Here is a 16,907-nt window from a genome sequence, read left to right on the forward strand (position 1 = left end):
GCCGATGATACATCCACAGACACAGACACGGTTAACATTAGCCACCCACCTGTGATGGGAACAGTTTGTTAATGAATTACTCTTTGGTTAGGAATGGTAGTGCTTTGTTGTTTTGATATTTTTTTTTGTCCTGCCTAATTATTGCACTGATATCTTCTCTAAATGACTGTGCTTATACCATGTTTTGGAACATAATTAAGTTCATACATACAGTATGTATTAGCCATTTGTAAATGATGAATTGTAGTAGTTCTGTGATTCCACTAGTGGCGGTGTACACAACAGTGGTGGTTGAAAGAAGGCATTCAAAGAGAGAGAACTCAAAGTGATCTTCAATTTTGGACATAATTTACTACCACATATTCAACTAATGTAAGACATTAGACCTGTGCCTGTGTCCAGATAAACAAACCTAACTTTTATCCACACTTTAAGCTGCTAATCAATATTTTTATATCAACAATGGGTCAAAAAACATGTGGAAAAAGGCATACGTAGCTTGTTCTGCCAAACACTACAGAGATTTATCACTTAACTGTGTAGATGCTCTCCACTTTACAGAGGTTTACAGTATTTTTCAACTAATTGTTTTGGTTTCACGGCATGCAACTTCAATGTTTTGGTTCACTCTCACAGCTCTCATCAGCATAATTTCCATAAAAAAAGCAAAAAAGAAGTTCTACACACACCGGCTGTACACTACCTGCCCAAAACCAAATGGCAGGCCGACAGTTAGCAACTAGCTGTGGAAAATAGCAAAGCATTCATCAGTTAGACAGCCAGATATTTCCCTTAGTTGTTGAGGAGCAATCCTGAGTGAATATAGGACTTACCTTCATCAGGTGGCCAGAAACACGACTCCAAATGAATTCAAAGTCATAAGTTATAACTTACAAAATATGCCAGTGTTGTATACATTCACACTTTGTTGTGCTGCCCACAAGTGACCCAAAAAATTGATTAATGCAGGATTAATTAACAATGCCATACCTGACGTTAGATAATCTATTTGCACTTTTAGTGCATAAGCCACGTGGGAAGAACCTCATTTTCATGTTATTTGTGTCCACAGCATTATAGTATGTTAGCATTGGTTTAAATGCTTGTGTGTCTGTATGCTGATGTGCAGACATCTGATCTGCAAAATTTAGTGTGACAATAATATCACGCATTAAAGGATTCATTTATTAACACAAAAAGAAAAACATTTATTTTGGCCAAGACTGTAATGTTTTGGGCCTTGCAGGGCTGCTGTGTAATCATGTGCATACACAAGTCAATATTTTGAATTGTTGGTCAATGTGTACATCCAGTGCTATTCCATTTTTATATGTCAAAAAGTAGGACTGTACTATGTTTCTACAGCTGTGAAAATAGGATCACTGGTAGCCCATTTCATCTTCAGGACTAAGGGTAATAAAACATCTCTATACTGTAATAAAAAGAGGAAAATACTGTTAGCATAGAGCATGGTACAGTCCAGATAAAAAAGCAAAGTAAATGTGACTTTTAGCCAAACTCAGTAACATTCACGGTCCCAATTGGCCTCGTTTTAGTACACATTGGTGAACACTTTAGTTTTGTAGGCCGTCAGTTCCTTTACTGTGTGTTGTCACATTCTCTACATCCTTGTCATCTGTGAGACAGTCCTCTTTTTCCGGCCGTGCATCCGTCCCCTGGCAAACCTCGTCTTTTCCCTCTTTCACCTCCTCCTCTGACTTCAGCCCATCCATCTCCAACTGTACATCCTCACTTGGAAGAGGGGTCAACTCAACAGTGGTCTCTGTTAAGAATTGAAGCTGTTGTCTCTCCAGGGTGTTATCTGAGGAGCTAGGTCTGACATCTTGGTTGAGCTGCTCTGTTCCGTGAACTTCCCCTCCCTCGTCCAGATCTGTTGCCATCCTTACCCAAACTTTGGGAGCATGAGGCAGTTTGGGAGTTTTAGGAGCGCCGGATTGGACCTGAGTGGGGTTTGATGGGGCTTGAAGTTCAATTGACTTTGAAGCCTTTTTATTCTGTGTCTCTGGTTTTCGCTCTGGTTTCCGAAACTGTCGTCTGAGAAGGACAATGACGGCAATGATGAAGAAATACGAGGAACCACTGAGACATGTGATCAGACCCAGGAAGATGATCCTGAAAATGTAGAGACAAAGATGCACATAAGGCAATAAAGGGGCAAATATCTGTCCTGTTATGTTAGAGAAAGTCACGTTCCATTTGCACATTTGTGGCCCTTAACGTACCTGTACATGTCAGAGTCATAAATGCGACATGTCCCCCTGCCGCCGCACTTTTTTACTGACCACTTCAGGCAAGTTGAATCAATGAGGGCTCCAAAATACACGGGTGCAGGAAGTCCACCTACAGACAAAGTGTTGCCCAAATATGCATTGTTACATACTGCAATGAAGAGAAATATCGTGTCCCTCCTCAATCATATTTCTCATATGACCTTACAGTATTTTGACTGCCACATGCCAAACTAATACAAAAATGTGCACTCAAACTAGACTAAAGGTGTCATTTTTACCAGAGGAGGGAGCTTTAGTTTTCCACTTCAGAACCTATTCTATCATTGCAAAGCAAGTGAAAAGATGTATTTCACAATTGCAATTGAAAGCAATGAAGCTTACCCAGAGTCCGAGTTACTAAGGCCTGGATACCCAGTGCAAGGGATTTGAGCTCTGGTGAGATGCATCTGTAATTACAAGACAACACAGGGTCATTTGTATAAATCCTTTTGTAGAAAGATGCTAAGCCAATTAGTGTCTTTAAAGCCATAGTTAAAAGACATTTTGGGTACATATGCTTATTTGCTTTCTTGCCTAAGAGTAAAATAAGATGATGGATACCACTCTCATGTCTGTATGCTAAATATGAAGCTGCAGCATCAGAAAGATGATGTTTATGATGTCACTCATGACTCATTTAGGTTCAAATCATAAGAACAATCTACAGTAGTGCTATTATTCCCACTTCTCATTGTTGCCAGGAATGGATACACAGACCGTATGATGACCATGTAGCCAGGTGTGGCTCCCAGAGCGTTGATGAAGGAGCTGAGAACAGACACAGCCATGTAGGAGGTGAAACTGCGGCTGCAGTCCTTGGCATGCGGACACTGGCCCAGCCTCACCGATGTACTGCTGCCTGCTGGGAAAGAGGCAGACACACAGCTACAGTTGTGGAAGACCTGGTAGAGAGAGAGAGAGAAAAAACTGGAAAATAAGTGGCAAACAATGACAATAAAATAGCACGTATATGAGTGGATGAACAGGTTGCAGAAAAAGTATGGTGGTCAAGCGTAATGGACTACACTTATCTTACGATAACCTTATCAATAATCAATCATTAGATGACAAATGTGGTTATTTACAGAATTCTGACATGTGGGACCTTAAAACAGCAAATGTGATGCAATATTGAAAAATAAGTAATGCAGTTAAACTGAAAGGGCTTTGAATCTGATATCGGAAGTAATTCCAGAGAAAATAACATGAATTTATGCTTTGATAAAGTAAAAGTAAACTACTTGACAGAGAGAGTTGATGAGAAAGTGAAGATATTAATATTGTAATTCTTTGGAGTTTGTAATTGCCTGTGAACACGCCGAAGAAGAGCGCTGCCCTAAACGTCCATTGTGTAGTAATAAACTTCTAAATTGGAGTGCTGTGCAGTAACTTTACTTATAATTCTTTGGAGTTGTCATTGGTAAATTCTTCCCATCAGTGAAATGTTGAGGGCTGGGTGCTGACTGCTGAGGAGTGTTTCTTTGGAATAAGGGTTGTGGGCTGCATGGTACGGCTGATAAACTTAATCTTAGTCAGTTTACGATAAATGTATGAATGAATAAAGGAGTGTATTGGTTGTAACTAAAGGGTATGTTCAGAAACTTCAGCTTGTATCCCCTACTCACATTTTTAAGAGTAACAAACACATTGTCAAGGAAAAAAATTCATGAGACAAGAAAGATAAAATAAATTATAAAAAAAAACTAAAGAACATATACACTTACCCAGAAAACCTTCTACATACATGCATGTTTGCATGTGCATGCATGAACTTACCCACATACGCGCCTACATATACCCATAAGGGTCAGTACTTATATACAGTACAAGGTGAAAAATATCCTAAATAATGATGATAACTATAATGATCATAATGATATTCATTCACTATTATCAACATTCTCACACAATAACACTACTCAATTTCTATACTTATCTAGTGTCATGTCTAGATGAACACTGTATGTTTGCATCCCAGAGTGCAGCCCTTACAGTGTTCTTGCCGTATCCACTGGAGCCGAGGCAGCCAGCCAAACATGGAGAGATGTAGGTGATGCCGCTGTCTGAGCACACGGGGTCCCACTCGTCTGCTGAACACGAGCAGTCTCTGTTACACTCCGAGAAGAGCATATCCCTGTCGGATGATATACTCTGCGTCCTGCAAGGCACAAAGGGTTTATATTTCATTCTAGCTGTGTAAAGGACTTCATTTGGTACATTATTTTGGTTTGTTAAAGCTGTGGTCATTTTCATACACCCCTCATGTCTCAGCACTGACCCGTTGTATGAGATGGTGAGGCCAGCCATGGGAATGTTATCACACGTGGTGCCAAACTGCAGCAGCAGGAGGAGGTATGCCATGAAGGATGTGGCGAAAGAGAGCTGAGCTCCTGACACCAAACTCAGTTTATACCTCTTCATCAGCAGCCCTCCCAGGAAGATCCCCACAGCCACTGCTGGCAGGTTCAACACACCTAGAGGAAAAACATAGAGGGGGTTGAGACACTGGGAGGCCCATCTTGTAGTAGGAAGTCTCACATTATCAGACACCCTATCATGTTTTTCTATTCTATTCTATTCTATCTACTTTTCTGTTTATGCTTTGAGCAGAAGTGCTCAGTGTACCAGGAGACACCAGGCTTCTGCCTTTTGTACTTCATCTCAGGGATTCAAACTGCCTGGTCATAGAACACTAATAATAGATTAGATAAGATTATTACAGAGAGTGTGCACATTGCTTTATCTGTTTAAATGCAAACAAACATTTTTGCCTTGAGTGAATTCCAGAGTTTTTGCCCCCAAGTGAGAAGTGTTCACCTTTTCTTTACACAAAATTACACACATTTGCTTTTTTGCTTCCCCTGTCTGTGCGCTAAATAAGAAGCTACAGGCAGGAGACTGTTAGATTATATTAGTATTTGTAAGGACTGGAATAGCCTGGCTCTGTTCAAAAGTAAAAAAAATAAAAGACAAATCTGCCTACAAGCACCCCTCAAGCTCACTAATTTAAACAGCATGTCTCAAAAATCAACGACAAATTTAAAATGTTGAAAAGACAAGCTGACTGTTTCCCTGTTTCCTGTCTTCTGGGTCTAGCTTCATTTTTAACATAGAGAGCCTTTTCATACAGTCTATGGCCTCTCAGCAAAAAATACCATTAAACACATTTCCCCAAAATGTTGAGGTAGCATTATAAAAACATCAAAAAACATTCTAATGGAAAGCTTGAATTCCACAACCAATTCATCAGATAAATAGGCAATAGGGAAAATGCATTTCTTTATGTCTATTTTTCACCTATGAGGAAGTTGGCTCTGGATGCAGACTGTCCAAACTGTTGCTCCATGTATTTGGCTTTGAAGGTGAACAGGCCAATGAAAGAGTTGAACTTCAGGATGCTCCCACAAAGGAGCAGAAAGTAGGCAGGAGTTCCCAACAGCCGCTTCAGCGAAGGAAAAAACCCTGTGGGAGCATATCCAGGGAAAATCAAGCAATGACCATAACCCTGCACTCATGCTGTAATCTATTACAATACCAAATCTATACTAGTGAATTTGATCTGGAAATGAAATAACGTATCACCAGTGTTCTGTTATGGGAAGAAGAAGAGGATTGTGTCAACCTTTGGCGATGTCAGTGAGCTTGAGGTTGTGATTGTTGTTGGTGGCATCCTCTGTCCTATCTAGGGTCCCAAGGGTGGGAGTTGGCTTGCTGTTGTCTCCCTCCTGCTTTAGCAGCGAGCGAGGCAGGAACCAGAAGGGAATGCTGGAGATGAGGAGGAGGGCGGAGGACACCATGAAGCCCATCCACCAGGCGCCCACCCAGCGGGCATCTTTAGGAGTGATGGTCACACTTTCTGGATGACAGGAAAGAGCATTTGAGTGAGTACACAGCGGGAACAGGAAGCCTGTTGTGTGTTTAATTTATCTCTTTCGTTTACAATTTCCGTCTGTCATCTCTTTTGTGTGAAGTTACCATATAGATGTATACATCTTCTCATTTCTACCTGGTGACATGAAGACTGTCAAGTGCAGATTTTATCGGTTGTGTCTAGATGGTAACCCTGGATTTGCAAAAACATCTGGAGAGACTCGCTGTCCAGTGTCCAGGAGTATTGCAAATCCTGTTTTACCATCCATACACGGCTGATTTTATCAGCTGTGGCTGGCTAGCTAATTGAGCCAACGTCAGCTTTTAGAGATTAACAATTACTGATGGTACACACTGCTTTTAAAACAAACACCCTGGGGGTAGTTCAACGGATAGAGGAGGGGTGTGTTTGTCAGGTTAAGCCACAAGGATCATCTTGGTTTGTGTGCACATTACACTTACCAACATCAACAAATCCAATGTCAACATATAGTTTGGCACAATAGGAGCCCAGGAGGAAACCAAACATGGGGCCCAGGAGAGTGATGGTCTGGAGACAAGCTGCAAATAACAACATAGATAAACTTTTTGTATAGTGTGGTTTTTAAGAGAGGAGGTGAAAAGAGGAATTTTATTAGAACTCCAGTGGGAATACATCTAGAAGGTAAAGGACACACATGACTAGAAAATACTTTCAATATGTGTACTTTTTAAGAAATGTGTCTGTAGGTTAACCCAATTTCTGTCATTTGAAATCCTTGAAAATCCTCTTGAAAACCCTAAATGAGCAAAAACACCTTACCTATGTAGAAGGGTGAGTTTTCAGCTTTAGAAAAGTCGTCAATGTAAGAGATGCCCAGAGGTGTGACCGGGGTTTCTCCAATACCCCGCAGAGCGTTCCCCAGGAACACATAGATCCACATGTTGGAACCAGACTCTCTTACACAGGCTCCATAAAGACACAAACACACAATAGGAACACATTTTTTTTTTTTTTTTTTTTACAAAGATCTAACTGTCACAAACACTGCTTTATAACATCTCTGATGTATTTGAAAGGATTTTCTTTAAAATCACCAAATGTCAGTGCAATTCCTAAACTGAAATGTAAAGAATTGCATTAGTAGCTCAAATTACCACACAGTGCATGTGTGTGCATGTGTGTATTGTCTGCATCATTCACAGTCAGAGATTCTTATCATACTTTTGTTCCTAAAAGAAGACTTTGGTGCATGTGTATTAAAATTCATATCCCATTCACAAGTTATTGAGAAAAAGAACCACAAACCGCATCCAACCACAATGTGGTGCTGATTCAAAAGCTTACATGCTTGTACATGTACTGTATGTGACTTCCATATTCTGTTTCTTTCTAAATACATACATCACATCTGAATGGCTGAACAAGATCAAAACATTGCATTCCGTGGGTGTATGATGTGTTTTTGAGAGAAGAAAAATGAAGTATGGTGCAACAATAGAAAGACTGAAGTAGCATCTCAAATATTGAAGAATATATAAACATATTGTAGACACATGTCTGCTTTCTCAGTGATGCTTTATGACCCGATGGTCCCACGTGCTGTATATTATTCTCCTTGTTTTTAGCTTTCAGCTGTTGTTGTGCTTAATCTGCATTCCACATACAAACTGATCCTTGGCACTGTTTCTGTGAATACTGCACCAATATCTGTCAGGTTCAAATTCTACACGTTTGGGCTGATCATTAGCCGCCCACCCAAGAGGCGTAGCTTCGGGGTGGATAACTTTAGCGGCTGTGAACAGAAGCAGGTGAGTGGCTCTGAAGCTCAGTCCAGGATCAGTGCATTCCTGGGATGGTTGAAAGAAAGCCAGTGAGTTGTTAAGTATACTGAACCTGGTTTCATGTTGAGGCGGTCTCTATGTACAGTATATGCTGTTGGCAAAGTTTCTTGTTCACTGAGCAGACGGAAAGGCATCTACCTAGTATTAGTTATTCCCGATTGATTTGTTTAAACTCCACGAGTAGAAAGTAATAAACAGGTTGACAGCTGACTTTTCCAGTGATTTGAACAGTACTGTGCCTGTTTTATTGTTAAATTTGTAATTCTTGTGCTATACATTGTTCTTCAGTTCAAAATACAAGTGCAGATACAGTGGTGCTCATAAGTTTACGAACCCATGCTAAATGTGACAAAAAAAGAAGAATAAAAATATGTTTTGGAAATTGATTGGAATGCAAAAAATAGGAAAAATCCAGTCTTTAAGGATTTAAAATACTGGGGGGAATAAGTATACATATCCTTATGTTAAGATTCAGGTAGATTTTTATTTTTAAAGGCCAGTTATTTCATGAACTCAGGATACTATACATCCTGATAAAGTTCCCTTGGCCTTTGGAATTAAAACAGCCCCCCCCCACATCATCACATACCCTTCACCATACCTAGAGATGGGCATATGGAACTTTCCATAAATCTTTCCAATCTCTATGTATGGTAAAAGGTACGTGATGATGTGGGATTATTTTAATTTCAAAGGCCAAGGGAACTTTATCAGGATGCATAGTATCCTGGATCCATGAAATAAATGGCCTTTAAAAATAAAAATGTGCCTGCCTCTATGGGAATTTAACATAGGGGTGTGTATACTTAAGAACACATATTTATTTACGATACATTATTCATTCACAAAGAAAATTGGTGTCCTTGAAAGGTTGGATTTTTCTTAATTTTTTGAATTAAGGCATCATGATCAATTTCCAAAAGATGGTTTTCTCATTCCCCTTTTCAGTCAAGTTTAGCATGGATTCATAAACTTATGAGCACCACTGTATGTGACTTTGTGAGTATTGTAAGTAAGTATTTGTAAGTATGATGTAACAACACTAAGATTATACAGCAACGCTGGCAGCATTTCAGTTTCAAATTTGCACTTTGACTTTTTAATGTGTAAAATGAGGAGACTGTCGTCCTCTAAAAATTGTCATCATAAGTCGTCTGTTCAAGCAGCAAATACAATGCATTCAGTGTCTACTTTTGTAGTGGCTTGGCCCTTTAATGGCCATAGTAATTATGACGGGAGCAAAGCAGGAAGTAAGGTGACAAAGTAGGTTGGGAGTGGTGGATAGGTCAAAGAAATATAGGAAGTTTACTCTAAAGGCCGGGATTTGTGTCATGTTTAAAAAAAAAAGAAGGAAATTGCAAGTTTTTTAAACTTTATTGAACAAACAAACTATATTATGTTCTGCATCCTGCATTACATTCTCCGTGAGGACAAAAAAAACGCTACTGTTGGTCCTGTTTCCTGTCATTGCTAAGGACACTTATGCATGAAATGTTCCTATTGGTCGTATCAGACTATAATACGAGGGTAGGAATGAACAACCTACATATTTGGAGATGAGTGCATACTACCTTGCATAAAACTGTTGCTTATTGCAGATTTAGATTAACAAACATCCACATTAGTGATGTGTCAGTGGAAATGATTTTGATGGCACCTATTTGAACCCTGCGTTTAGCCCGGTGTCTTACCTTTGTTGTCTTCCATAGAAGGCTCCATCTGAATTTCAGGTACTTCTGTCTTAAGTGGATCCGCACAGGCGACGATGTTCACACTGTCGTTCTGGAAAACCTCTATGATTGTGTTGTACTTGTAGCTGTGAAAACCACAATGAGACATTTAAGATCCTTGTTTGTAATTTTTAATCCTTTTTGTTTGCAAAACTTTCAAAAAATTGGGCAATTGTTGATGTTTACCGTCCCATGAAGAAGTGTGTCAGGCCGGTGAGAAAGGATCCCACAGCCATGACGAAGCAGCCCACAGCAATGAACCTGGGCCGATGTAGCTTGGCCCCAAAATGGCTGACCACAGCCAGAAACAACAAGTTGCCTACCTCCAAGGAAGAGAAACCAAGAGAGCAGAAGAGAACCCTATACATTTAGAGAATTGTCAGCTACAGAGTCACACAGAAAACGTGGCGGGAACAAAACTGATCAGATACACAAAAGATTAGGGTTAAATCAACAGTTCCATGGTACCCATCTCAAAACTGCCATCTATGAGTCCAATGTGCATGCTGGAAAGGTCGAAACGTCTCTCAATCTGGGTGATGGAGCTCTTCATGTAGGTTCCTGCCAGAGCCTTGGAGAAGCAGGCGAAGGACAGCGCCACAATAAACAACTAGAAAACACAAGGGGGGGTGGGGGACATAAGTCATCAAAATGATTATTTATTTGTAATATTGAATCCAAGCGTATGAAAAGTTTTTTTGTCATTTTCTAAAAATATCCACCATTTAATGCTATAGGCCTGTGGTTCGGCCTCCTCCTTTGCAGCCTTCACAGCCTTTGGATTTGATCTGAGTGTGTGTGTGCACAGTGGAGTCCCTTTATTACTAAATGAATTCCCACCTGGGACAATTCTCCTGCATGTTCCGTAATGCACAGTATTTCACCTTTTACGTTGTATTGCTACAAAGCTTTTCATTTTCAGCTTTAACTTAATTGGACTCAATCTGACAAGTCTGGACCTCTTAGTTAGAGCTCATAAACTGTGTATATATATATATATATATATATATATATATAATACATACACTACGGTCAAAAGTTTGGGGTCACTTAAATTTCCATGCACCTCCATTATAGACAGAATCCCAGCTGAGATCAGTTGCCTTGTTTTTTTAACCAGGGCAGCAGTTTTTAGATTACATTATGTGCTTACAAATTGCATAGGGTTGTCCAATGTTTTCTTAGTTAGTTTTTTTTAAATTATATCGATTAGTAACAGAATGTGCCTTTGGAACATTGGATGAATGGTTGCTGATAATGGGCAATGTAGATATTGCATTAAAGATCACCCACCCACTCAGATCAGCTGCTATCCTGTCTATAATGGAGTGAAATGGAAATTTGTAAGTGAACCCAAACTTTTAACCGGTAGTGTATATTTGGTGATGATTCTGAAATCCAACATCAACAGACTGAGCTCTGGACCCATGAGGGAAAAGTCTTGGGTGAAATTGGTGTACAGATGTGTTTCTGGGAGAAATGCTCCATTGACTTTGCACATGGTGATGTAGTGCTGCAATCAGGCAAGTTCGAGTTTCGGCCTGGTACTGAAGTGTTTGACAAAAGTTAATATGCTGATCCAGAGTACAAATTTGGCCTGCAAAGATTTTCGAAAACAACATCAAGATCAGCTCTTGGCTTGATTCAACCTAGTTTTGGGGGAAAGCACATCTCTGAAAATGTTCAATTGACCAAAAACTGATGTGCATTTGACATTTGAAGCATTATACATGCTTATCAAAGTTTGACTGCTTGTTGTAAGGGGGCAGTGTTAACAACTGAACCATCACGTTGCTTTTTAGGCTTTTAATTGATTTTTTTTTCTAGAACAATTTACCCTGATGGCATCAACAGAATGAACTTTAGTCCACGAAGAAAAACAGAATTACGAGTAACCAGCAGAGGAGTGTTGATTACAGAAAGCTTTTAGTTTTTTACTTTTAGAGTGGAAATGCCAGAGCGTTTCCTGGTCCCCTGATCAGGGACACACAGAGCCTGCTGGCTGGTCATCGTGTCTCCGTCTTTGGCGGCTGCTTCCTCCATCCTACACCCAACGATTGTCTGCCGGTCTATCTACCTGTCTTCAGGCCACTGCAAGAAAAGCACACATCGACAATACATAGACAAGTAGGTCAAGCTTATGAAAAGGAAAATGGGTTTTGACAAAATTCACTCTTTAGTACTATGATTCTTATTGTTGTTATTATTTTTATTGGTATTTTGTTGATTTTGTTGTCTTTATACTGTCTTTTTATCTATTTTTTATTTCTTTTTTTCTTGCTAAAAACTGCTGCTGGAACTTTCAATTTCCTGCGGGTGTCATCCCAAAGGATCAATAAAGAGAAGTCTAAGTCTAAGTCTAAGTCTGATGTGTTAAATCACAACATTTTAACAGCTTAGAATTATCTCCAGTAGTGAAATGAATGGTAGACCCACTTTAAGGTAGAGTTTAACATTTTGGTATATAATCTCATTTCCTTTCTTCCTGAGAGTTAGAGGAGAATATCTATACCACTCTTATGTTTGTATGGTAAATACTGTATATAGCTGGAGCCAATGAGCCTGTTAGCCCATCTTAGCATAAAGACTGGTAACAGGGGTAAACAGCTAGCCTGGTTAGTTTAGTTTGTAAATTTGAACATGTAAAAAAGAAACATTAAAATATAATATTTATATACATACATTCATGCATACATATATAATTAAAATGACCATGTACTTCTCAGCACAATCTTCCAAAATTGAAAGTCATTCAAACAAAAAGAAAATTCCCATGTTCAAAAAGGAGTAGGAAGAACTTCTCAGGTCCGACCCCCTTTCTCCACTTTTATCTTTCAGTAAATACTAAATCTTATTCTTCACTTATTTACACATTATAGACACAGATGCATACATACATACACACATTTACACTGGTTCTGTTTCTTTTCTTCTTCTTTCTTTACCATCTATATCAGATTAAATAATAACACATCCTTACTAGACTTAGTACATAGATATATTAGTATATAGATGTACTAGTATATAGATATATTTATCTATATATATATATTATATTTATTTATTAGTATATAAATGCGAAGAAACCAAACTGTCATCGTACAATACTATCACTTTAAATCATTTTCGTATTCCTTTAATAAATTCATTTTAAATAATCTCTTGAAATTGCTCATTGTTGTACATGATTTCATCTCTCCACTGCAGCTGTTTCATGAAGTAACTCCTTTAGTTGTGATGCAGTGATATTTAGCATTTGTTCTTATAAATTTCTTTCATTTCAAAGCTGACAAAATCTGCCTATACCAGCACCTTGAAACCCCACTTATTGACACTTTACATCTCATTTTATTTAGTGTTACTTCATGCTAAGCTAAGCTACCCAGTTGTTTGTCTAGCTACATTTTTATCCACAAATGAGTCTCATCCAGCTCTCAAACATGAACAACAACATTTTCCAAAATGTCAAACTATTTCTTTAAACTTGGTTTACCCACTCAAAAATCGTCAGTTGTTTCCTTACAGTAACCCTAATCTGCATATAGACAACATATTTTTTCATAGTTTTTCAATCATCACTACATCAGTAATCTGCATAGTAATGTATCTCACATTATTGGACAGTTTAAAGGAGCTCAGATTCTCAGTAATTTCCTACAGTTTGAGCATATAAAAGTACCATTGTTATGTAAAGAGATACATTTTGACAATCATTATCAATTTATGAGGTTTATGGTATTGTAGTGCAGAGTTCTGGTGCATAGCCAATCCTGTCACTTTATTCTCTAATGTCTGAATTAGTAAAGTGAGTGAGGAAAAAGCAGCTGTACTGGTACCTGTGTTAGGTCCACCAGCGTCTTCTCCTCGCAATCCTCTCCGCTCAGTCAACTTCAGGAGCTGCTGCAGGTTGAATCCATAACAGAGAGGAAAATGGTTTCCGATATCAACTCATTTGTCCTCTGGAAAACTTGAGAGGGCAGGCTGGGGGAGGGGGGAGAGAGTTAATATAGAGGACTCAATTAACCAGTACGTGTTTCACCTCATAACTCCAGTAATCCCCCCTCATGTTTAGCATAGTTAATACTCAGAAGCGCAGCCTGCCTTTAAAGTCAGATCCAATCTTGGCCAGCGAGTCCTGGACTTATCAGAGGAATTCAAATTATGTTATATGTAGAGAAATCAAGTGCAAAATCACTACTGCAAATCAACTAACGCGGAAGTTTATCGGAATACCTAGTTCATCTTCAGGGCATCTTCTTCTGCTCCTCTTTAAGCAGAAATTTATCTCTCCTCCTAGTGAGAGGAGGAAAACCTGCTCTCCCCAATCTCCTATTCTCCTGTGTGAGGTCAGAGCCGTTCCTTGGAAGCAACGGGACAAAGGGCCTCACACATTTTTATTCCACACACATGGCCAGTCCAGGAGGGGGACAGCAACAAGAGGGGGGAGATGGAAAGGGGAGACAGATTGGTAACTTCAAACCGGGCCCTTTGGATTTATTTTATTTTTCCCACAGGCAAAAATAGTAGGTGCTTGTTGCTTTAAACACGGATTTTAAAAGAGCTGTATACAAAATCAGGTTAAGTCATGTTGAGTTTTATTTTTATTTTGAAATTTAAAAAAAGAATGTGTACAGTATATATCATTATCTCCTTATAAAATACATATTGCACTAGGCCACTTTAATCTAAAACCATCCCCACTCTTTCTTTAGATTTGCTGAAGTGCTTTGATGAAGATCCTTAAAATTGGAACATAGTGTCTCGGTATTACCAGTGTGTCTCAGTGTAAACCTTTCAGGGCATGCTGTATTAGTCCAGTATGTGGTGGGGGGTTCAGGCAGCCAGGCAGCAGGTCACTCAATCAGCTTTGGCCCTGCACAAATGCCAAAGATTAAGATTAAGAACATTCACATTCCTGCACAGCAACAGCGAAGGAAGTGTTTACCACTTTCCCTATTCTAAAAAAAATGATCCTTGGCTCTGGAGTTTTTTACCTGTCGTTTGTCACTGTATCCAGTTTAAGGTGCTTTCAGACAGGAATGCAGTTTGTTACTGCATCTGGGCGCCTTGAGACCATCTGTATGTTAGTACATACATACTGTTTTAAACATGCTTTTCAAAATTCTACATTACAAAATGTCCTGTCTGACTAGCTATAGTTTGTACAGACGGAAGCTGAGACACCTTCAGTGGTATTGCAGTACCTTCCAGTGTATATTTTGTAGTAGAGTGTAGCCTGCTGGTGAAACCAGACAATGCACAGTCTCACAGATTTGTGAACAACATGACATTGAGGAAAAATAAAAATTAGTTGGATAAATGAAATATAGAGTATGAATACAGTAGTGATTATAATTTCCATTTAAGGCTAAAATAGATAAGTTGACAAATTTAAAAATCTCATCTACGCTAAAGTAAAGCATTACATGGGCTATTGGTGACAAAAGGGTTTAGCAATCAATGTTGTAATGTGTTGTAGTGGGTAACTGTACTGTATATATCTAGGCCAGAATCTACTTTTTGGGGGTATGTACTGTATACATATATCACATATCATCGTATCATAGCAGGGGGTTTGGGTGACCTCCCCCATGGAACTTTTAAGCATCAACAACTTCATTTCCTGTATTCTGACACACTTTTAAGCACCAATTTATAGTGGAAATACCTTGATTTACCCTAAGTGAAGATGAAAAACACAGATGACATTTCGAAATATATTCAAAATTATAACGAAAAATGTGTTGTTATGTGTCATTGGGCATTTTTAAGTAGGTATATGGAAATCCTGAAGCTTTCTCAGTTGGTGTACTGCATATACCTGCGTCTCATGTAGACTACACCACTTTTAACAATCATACAGTATTGTAATTATTGGTCATAACAGTTACAGTAAACATAAATAAAAAGAAAAATGTAGTCCATTAAAGAAAGACCATTTGTGGTGAGGCACAAAGTAAAGAAAGAGGAGTTAAAGTTTGATGGACCTGGTTTTGGAATAACAACCTTCAACTTTAACACTCTTATCATGTTGCGGGCGAAATTGATCCTTTTTAAAGTTTTAAAAATCTAGAAAAGTAAAAAGAGTTTTTTGCTTCGTTGCTGTCAAACATTACATAAATAAAGTTTATTTTCAATACAAGCTTGAAGAAACATGGTGTCATCTCTATTTATGAACCTCATCTCATGAAAAAGTTAAAAAAATGCAAAAAGAAATTGTTATGTAAAACTAATGTACTTTGTATCTAGGTTTTTTCCAGTGTTCATAAAAAAAGAGTCTGAACATGTACATTTTTAATGAAAAACGAGTGAATTATCCTACCATGATCTGTGAAAGGTGAATAACACCATTGCACAAAATATCAATTGTATTGTTAGTTTAGAGGCTGCAAGCTAGTATTGTGAATTTTTAAAAAAAAAAATATTAAAGCCAAACACTTTAGACACTCTCTTTGTGTCATTGTTTACTTATTCATTTAAGGGACTGAAGATGAACAACATTACTTTTATTTTTAGAAGAGGGATTGTACATTAACTCACCCAGTCTATCAGGTCAGCAGGTCCACAGGTGTAGATGGGACTGCCATTATTAAGACTAATGACCCCTATGTTATTGCTGCGAGTGACCCGGCTCATGAGCACGTGTTGTCTTATGATAGCTGCTTTAGGAGGGTCATAACAGTGAGCATATGGAAAACTTGTCATGTGTAAATTGAGGGCCAAAAATGTGAAAGTGTGAAAATAGAAAAGAATTAATAACGGCATATATTGTGATCACATTTTGTTAGAATTTGTCTTTAATAATAACAGATACAGTTCAAGAAATGCTGAAACCTAATACATTGGAAAAACAATAACATATCAAACTCAATATTTAAATTCTCATAATTAACAGAAATGATGTATATTTCCTGATGATATATTTTCATTGACAACTATAGTGTATAACAGAGTAAACAAAGTACAATCAAGTTTAAGTTACACTTCACTCACTCTTAGTCCACTGTCCAAACTGTAGAAAACTTTCCCAGACCCTAAACACTAGTGAGTCAGAGGATTATATGAGTGTTCATGACCTTTAGGGCTTGTTTATCAAAATGTAATGTAACAAGAAGTGTGTGTAAATGTCAGACCGGTGAGATATCCAGAACATGTCAACTGGTAATGGGGCAACAGTCAGAATAAACAGGCA

General features: G+C 38.4%; 1 protein-coding gene and 1 long non-coding RNA gene across 3 annotated transcripts; one reads left to right on the forward strand and one right to left on the reverse strand.

The window, feature by feature from the left end:
• Window positions 1–1,132: 1,132 nt before the first annotated feature.
• On the reverse strand, window positions 1,133–14,085 carry slco1e1 (solute carrier organic anion transporter family, member 1E1). 2 transcript variants are annotated; one of them, XM_032504894.1, is made up of 16 exons: window positions 13,949–14,085; window positions 13,552–13,696; window positions 11,654–11,806; window positions 10,184–10,325; window positions 9,902–10,034; window positions 9,677–9,801; window positions 6,964–7,110; window positions 6,624–6,722; window positions 5,914–6,147; window positions 5,589–5,753; window positions 4,570–4,765; window positions 4,284–4,449; window positions 3,009–3,193; window positions 2,634–2,698; window positions 2,244–2,361; window positions 1,133–2,133 (listed from the first exon to the last, which is right to left on the reverse strand). In XM_032504894.1, the coding sequence occupies exons 3-16, from the start codon at window positions 11,756–11,758 to the stop codon at window positions 1,575–1,577; spliced, it is 2,439 nt and encodes an 812-aa protein (XP_032360785.1). In that variant the 5' UTR covers window positions 11,759–11,806; window positions 13,552–13,696; window positions 13,949–14,085; the 3' UTR covers window positions 1,133–1,574. The 2 variants fall into 2 exon arrangements, with proteins under 2 accessions (XP_032360785.1, XP_032360786.1); XM_032504895.1 differs by lacking the exon at window positions 13,949–14,085 and having other exon boundaries at window positions 13,552–13,889.
• Window positions 14,086–15,788: 1,703 nt separating this feature from the next.
• Window positions 15,789–16,723, forward strand: LOC116672926 (uncharacterized). The gene is made up of 3 exons (XR_004327689.1): window positions 15,789–15,801; window positions 16,273–16,275; window positions 16,538–16,723. It is a non-coding gene; the product is annotated as an uncharacterized LOC116672926 (long non-coding RNA).
• Window positions 16,724–16,907: the final 184 nt, after the last annotated feature.

This window comes from Etheostoma spectabile, chromosome 23 (assembly GCF_008692095.1).
Source record: "Etheostoma spectabile isolate EspeVRDwgs_2016 chromosome 23, UIUC_Espe_1.0, whole genome shotgun sequence".
Lineage (NCBI taxonomy): Eukaryota > Metazoa > Chordata > Actinopteri > Perciformes > Percidae > Etheostoma > Etheostoma spectabile.

Bases quoted from the DNA above. Each gene is read 5' to 3' on its own strand.
- slco1e1 (XM_032504894.1), bottom strand. From the start codon at position 11,758: ATGGAGGAAGCAGCCGCCAAAGACGGAGACACGATGACCAGCCAGCAG. The intron at 9,802-9,901 runs GTAAACATCAAC...TGGTTTTCACAG, and splicing joins ACACACTTCTTCATGGGACG to CTACAAGTACAACACAATCA. The intron at 2,362-2,633 runs GTAAGCTTCATT...CTTTGTCTGTAG, and splicing joins CTTAGTAACTCGGACTCTGG to GTGGACTTCCTGCACCCGTG.